Here is a 6,325-nt window from a genome sequence, read left to right on the forward strand (position 1 = left end):
TTTTAATATTAATAAATTAATTTTAATATATAATTAAAAAATCTATAGTTGAAATAATCCGAAGATCATTGAATATTAATCATGTTTATTAATACTATGCCATTATATCTAGATAGCCCATCTTTTGGATGTCAAAATAGATTCACCAGAATCTGAGACAAAAGGGATATCAATAAAACAAGTTTGTTTTCTTGTTAGAGAACTTCTAGCAATATTCGAAAATGAACCTTCCGAATCTTTTGTGAAAGATTTAATACAGCTATTACCAAAGATTTGCTCAAAATTAGACGATGTTGTCGGCAGATTGAGACAAGATAACACTCATGAATTTAAAAAAGCAGCAAAATTATTATTATGCCTTCTCACCAAAATTTTCAATTGGAAAGGATTTTTGAGTGTCACATATAACACATTGCTACGAGGTGCGATATTTTTATTATAAAAATTACATATTATTTATATTTTATCAATATGTTTTATAGAGGGATTACGTAGTTTAGCTGGACAAATTAATGCAGAGAATGCACGATTACGATCTTGCAAGGAACTTGTTGCAGAATCTTATAAATATTTTGAATCGTTGTCAGACATTGTTACCGAAATATCATTAGCCACCGCTCTTGTCAATATGTGTCAATCTTTAATGAAACATTCTGAAACCTATACCCAACATCATAAAACTAAACATGGTAAATAATATAACTTTGTTGTTGAATACCGAAAATTTCTTAAATTCTGTATTATATATGCTATTTTATTTTAGCAAAATTAGCTTACGGATTTCTTTGCTTGGAATGGCCCGAAGATAAATATACTGGTCCTCAATATAGGTTATCTATTATCCAATTATTAAATAACTGGATAGATAATGAACCATCGCCATTAGATACAGTGACATTAATTTTGGAATGGTTACCAGATGAAGTCTCCAATTTTGAAAATATCCAGAATGTTTTAACAAGAATGCCTTCTCTAAACAAAAATATTTTTCATTTATTATATAAAAAACTCTTTGATGGTTTAATTAAAGGTATCAATATATCATTATCAGCAGTCAATTCGTAAGTATAGTTTTATTCTTTCTAGAAAATTTTTTTTCTTAGGATAACGAAACTTATTATATTTTGTGTAACAAGTATTTAACGAATTTAAATTAGTATATAATATAATTTTCATTAGAAGAATTTGTCAATATAAATACCAATTCGTTAAATCTATTAAACATTTTTTTAGAGATCCAAAGAGAATAAAAATATGGCATAACATTGCATCAAATGTTCAAAAACTTGTGCAGATTTGTAAAATATTGAAAACAAATGCTAATATACAACTGTTTCTAAGATACATGCCTCTTCTAACAAGACAGTTTCTAAATATTGGTATGCCAATACTAGAACATAATCTGAAATATCAAACAGATGATGTAACTAGTATTCTAAAAATGATGCAAGGTAAAGAATAATTTTCATGTCGATAAGACACATGTATGGCAGACATTTAGTGTTACATAAGATATGATCTTAATTTTAATGACAGCTTCTCTAATGAATTCGGAATGTTTTCCATTTCTTCCTAACAAAATATAAAGAAGATCATTATTTATTGCACTTTTATTTATTACTAAGTTTTATACAAAGAAAATTATTTTATTCAAACAATATACACTTGAAATTAACTGAAAATATATTTTTCTGAAATTTTATTAATAAAAAAGCACTCTTTTTCTACTTATAATTTAAACTATTTATTAAAGATAGATAAATTTTAAAATCTGTAAAATTAAAATCGTAATGAAATAAAAAGAAATTAATAAAGGCTCTTATGAATATATTGTACGAAGGAGACAAAAGGCAATCAAGAGCAATTTGCCATTTCATGCGCAATTTATGCGCATATGTTTTATTATAATCAAATTACATTGATATTTTAACTAAATGATAGACACAATCACAAAAAGCGTACGTTTCGGTCCTTTTTTTGGACCATCTTCAGGGCAATTACAAAGTATATGGAATATATATAGTAATAATACGCAGAACAAGAGTGAATCACCCATGTTGTCAGAAGGTAAATGTTATGTAACAGAATTTCGAGACAGAAAGAGAGACTGTCCGATAAAATATACTACATTAAAAAAAATAACTAGCAATACAAATATACCGAACTTGAGTGAGTCACCTATGTTGTACAGAACGTAAATATTACACACGGATGAAACAGAACACAAATTACCGCGCTGACTCTTGATTGCCTTTTGTCTCCTTTGTAATAAAATAAGTTGTTGAATATCTTGTATATATGATTAACAAAAAAATATGTAATATTCTTTTGTTAATTTATATAATGTTGTTATATTTAGGTGGTACACGGTACTTACACGCTATATGTTGTGACTGCACAGAAAAAAAGAACTTACCACTGACTAAATATGTGCCTGCAGCAAAGTCTACATTGGAGAAATTAATTTATAGTGTCAAAGGAATGTTGGTTCTTAACGATAGTGCGGCAGCTTTTTGGATGGGAAATCTTGTCAATAAGAATTTAGAGGGTCGCGAAATTCTTTCACAGGTTTTTGTCAGTTTAAATTACTTTATACTTTGGTTTTATTATGATTATATACTGTAAAAGAAAAATGAGTAAAAATTAATGAAGCATTAAATTATTACATTTTTAGACATCATCAGAAGAAACCACTTTATCAGAAATTAATGCAGCTTCTGAAGAATTAATAAATGCATCATCTGAAATTTTAGATTCTGATTTAGGCGAAGATCCAATAGAAGAAACAGACATTGAAGACAATGACATCGATGATTTGTAGTTTTTTTTTTATACAATGGGTAAGTTAGAAAATAAAATAAATTTCTATAATATAATATTGTGGTATATAATATAATATAATATTGTGGTATATATAATATAATATAATATTGTGAAAAATTGTAAAAATTTGTGTATATGACATTAATCATATATTTCAGTTTTAAATTTATTAATTTTTTACTATTTTCTATCTAAAAATTTAGAAAAATTATTAAATACTTGTAACATTTTTAGCTAAATAATGGAAATAAAAGTTCACAAGATCTTAATCTTTTCCATTTAAAAGACATTGTAGATCCACTGAAAAGATGTTACAATATCTTTTGAGTACAAAAAATTAATAGGGATTAATAGATGGACTAACATTAAATATTCATTTAAAATTAAGATTATTAGGCTTATTAAGATTATTAAAACTATAATAAGATTATTATATATTCATATATTATTATAAGATAACGACTAAGAAACTATTAAAGAATAGAAAATAAAAGGAGAGAATACATTTCACATTTTATTTATATATAAAATAATGGAATTATTTTTTATATTACAAAATCTAGAATAACAGAAATGAGTTATATATTCATATAATATTATAAGATAGCAATTAAGAAACTATTAAAGAATAGAAAATAAAAGAAGAGAGCATATTTCACATTTTATTTAGATATAAAACAATGGAATTATTCTTTATATTACAAAATCTAGAATAACAGAGGTTTTAATTAGTTATAAAATATTATATAAAAATGATATATATATGTTTTCCACAATTATTTCAATAAATGAGATAATATTTTCTTATAAATAATATTAACTATTACTACCTTAACAATTAAAAACGTAAATTAAGTATGTTACAGAAAGTAGTGAAACAAATAATAAATCACAAATTCAAATAATCGCGGGCTATATATAAATAATAAATACTAATAAATAATAAATAATAATTTTTATTAAGAATATAATATGTAGCACACATTTTGCAATTTTGCTCTTGATAGAATTGGTTATTTAGATATAATTTTAAGCAGAGTTGGGTAGTAACTAGCTAAAAAATTAAGTTAAAATGTTGGAAAGTTAATAATTTAATTTAATTTAGTTAATTTTAAACGTGTTAACTTTTAACTTAAACTAGTTACTTTTAAATGAATTAACATTAACTTATTAACTTTTTTTATACAAGTTAAAATTTTGTATTTTTGATAGTTGAAAATTATCTGTTTACTAATAAAACTATATATCTCTGGACTGACGGGGGCCTCCGGTGGCTCAGTGTGTAGCGCGCCTGACTCACATCCCGGAGATCTCGGGTTCGATTCCCGACTCAACCCTGGCCTGCGCTTTCCCATTTTTCCTTTCCTACCACCTCCCAACAAAAATTCCTTCCTTCTCTCTCTTCTCTTCTTCCAGTATATACGCATAAAAACTGAATTTACACTCTAATATAACCTGTTGTTGGCCCGAATACATGACCCACCCCAGATCATTACGGCCATTTAAATATTAAGAATACAAGAATCTCTGGACTGCTAATGGGCAGCCATTGTGCGATCTGCGATCCTAGAGTTCCTTTAATCAGAGTTAAGCTAGTTTCCCACGATGCGATTTTTCGTGCAAGTTTACTTGCGAGGAGCCCTGCCAGCCACCGTGCAGGCTAGAACAATGCAAAATGAGAGTGATATAAAGCCTCAACCCAATCTCCATTCTTCTTTGGATAAAGATCCCAAAAATAGAAGTCTGTTCAAATGCTCACCCGTAAGACGGTTTCGATCGTCTGTTTTGATACCTCCTGCCGCTGAAAACAACCTTTCTGAAGGAACTGAAGTACTAATGATGCTGATGTACTGAATTGCCAACTTATACAGTCCTGGAAACGAGGGTTCAAATATTTTCCAATGATTGAATGGGTCTTGATGTCGAGGAATTACTTTCTGCTTTAAATATTGCCTTAACTCATACGCAAGATTTTCCTCGCCCATGTTTATTTCGGCATACCTTGCCACCAACTCATCATGAGTTTTCCAAAGATTTGACTGTTCTGGATTCTCTTCAACTTGTTGGAGTATTGTCGTCATCTCATCTTTTTTATTTTCAAATACCTTCATCTCTTTGTTGATTTTCTCAATAGCAGTTGCAGCTGCAAGAGCATTTTGGAAGTGAAGCCGTTTAAAGCGTGGGTCAAGTATTGTCGGATTGATAGGATCATGTTTTTCTCAACATGCTTAAACTTCTCATCTATTGATGCCAGTAATCTTTGTTGAAATTCAATCCCTTCATTTGTTGAAAGTTGAATTTGTTCGATTGAACGTGTCATGCAATGTATAATAGGGATAATGACACTGCAAGTAGGATAATTACTCCCACTAATTTCTCTAATAATGCACTCTACTGGCTTCATAAGAAGCACAAGGTCTTTGAGAACTTCAGTCTGATCACGCGTCAGCATGTTTGGAATGTCTGATCTCTTACATTTCAAACTAACTGCATGAACGTAGTGTTCCAGAGTGAGAAATCTCTCCAGCATATAAAGAGTAGAGTTCCAGCGAGTTGCAACATCGATAATGAATTTTAAGGATGTTCCCTCCGTCTTTCCATCACAGATCTGCAATCTTTTCAACTCATCTGAAGTCACAACACTTCGTTGAATGAGTGCTACGACTCTTCGGATCGCAATAATAATGTCGATAACAGCTGGCATAGTTTTTTGTACTTTCGGGACTAGGTGCGATAGAAAATGAGCGAAACACCAAATTATGCTTTTCCTGGCCCACTACATTGTGAACGGCAGCATCTATATTCGGAGCTCCATCGCTGGTGATTGCCATGATTTTATTTTTAGATAAATTAAAATCATCAATCACAGCATTAAGACATTCCGACAGGTAGACTTCTGTATGATTGCTGTGCAATGGGAAAACACCTAGGCATCCATTTTTCATCATAAGATCTTTTCCTAGGTAATGTATGGTGACATTCAAATAACTCCCCACTCGGCATGTAATATTTTTGATACATTGCTGCAATATTCCATTTGAAATATTACACCTTTCAACAATATTACTGAAATATTTCACGACCGTTTCTGCAACATTTCTGCAATGTTTCAATGTCCGCAATCATTTCAAATGCAACCTTGCTAAAAGATTTCAGCAATATTTCGGTAATATTACTGAAAACATCATTTTCTGATGTTTGTTTGACGGCAAAACTAAAATCAATTACAGTAATAATATATAACAATATACATTAATGTGATATATATTATAGATAAATTTAAATAATTTAATTTATAAAATTAAAGATTTTATTTATATGGAAGTTAATTTCTGTTTTATATTTTAAGCAGATAATAACGAACGATTTTCACTGATTCGGACAGAAATTGTCCGAATAAGTGAAAATCGGACATTTATCTGTCCGATTTTCTAAAAATCAGTTCAATATCTGAATTTCCCTGTACGGAAATCTCATCAGAAATTAAACTGGTAAGAATAAT

The 6,325-nt window shown here is 29.2% G+C and overlaps 2 protein-coding genes across 9 annotated transcripts in view; one reads left to right on the forward strand and one right to left on the reverse strand.

Annotated features, from left to right (window-relative positions):
* Positions 1-3,263, forward strand: part of LOC115239505 (Fanconi anemia group D2 protein) — a 9,316-nt gene extending 6,053 nt beyond the window's left edge. For 2 of the 8 annotated variants that reach the window (XM_029814056.1, XM_029814060.1), the window contains exons 10-15: positions 113-422; positions 483-689; positions 764-1,061; positions 1,234-1,451; positions 2,360-2,574; positions 2,675-2,925. In XM_029814056.1, the coding sequence (XP_029669916.1) occupies positions 113-422; positions 483-689; positions 764-1,061; positions 1,234-1,451; positions 2,360-2,574; positions 2,675-2,821 (1,395 nt within the window). In that variant the 3' untranslated portion in view covers positions 2,822-2,925. Of the gene's footprint in view, positions 1-112; positions 423-482; positions 690-763; positions 1,062-1,233; positions 1,452-2,359; positions 2,575-2,652; positions 2,926-3,057 lie in introns of those variants that run through there. The other 6 variants (XM_029814057.1, XM_029814059.1, XM_029814061.1 and 3 more) reach the window with 6 other exon arrangements.
* A 1,147-nt stretch (positions 3,264-4,410) lies between these two features.
* On the reverse strand, positions 4,411-5,768 carry LOC115239517. The gene is made up of 4 exons (XM_029814074.1): positions 5,540-5,768; positions 5,188-5,451; positions 4,825-4,966; positions 4,411-4,483 (listed from the first exon to the last, which is right to left on the reverse strand). Exons 1-4 carry the CDS (start codon positions 5,766-5,768, stop codon positions 4,411-4,413), a joined length of 708 nt encoding a protein of 235 aa, XP_029669934.1.
* Positions 5,769-6,325: the final 557 nt, after the last annotated feature.

Source organism: Formica exsecta, unplaced genomic scaffold (genome assembly GCF_003651465.1).
Source record: "Formica exsecta isolate Colony F162 unplaced genomic scaffold, ASM365146v1 scaffold384, whole genome shotgun sequence".
NCBI lineage: Eukaryota > Metazoa > Arthropoda > Insecta > Hymenoptera > Formicidae > Formica > Formica exsecta.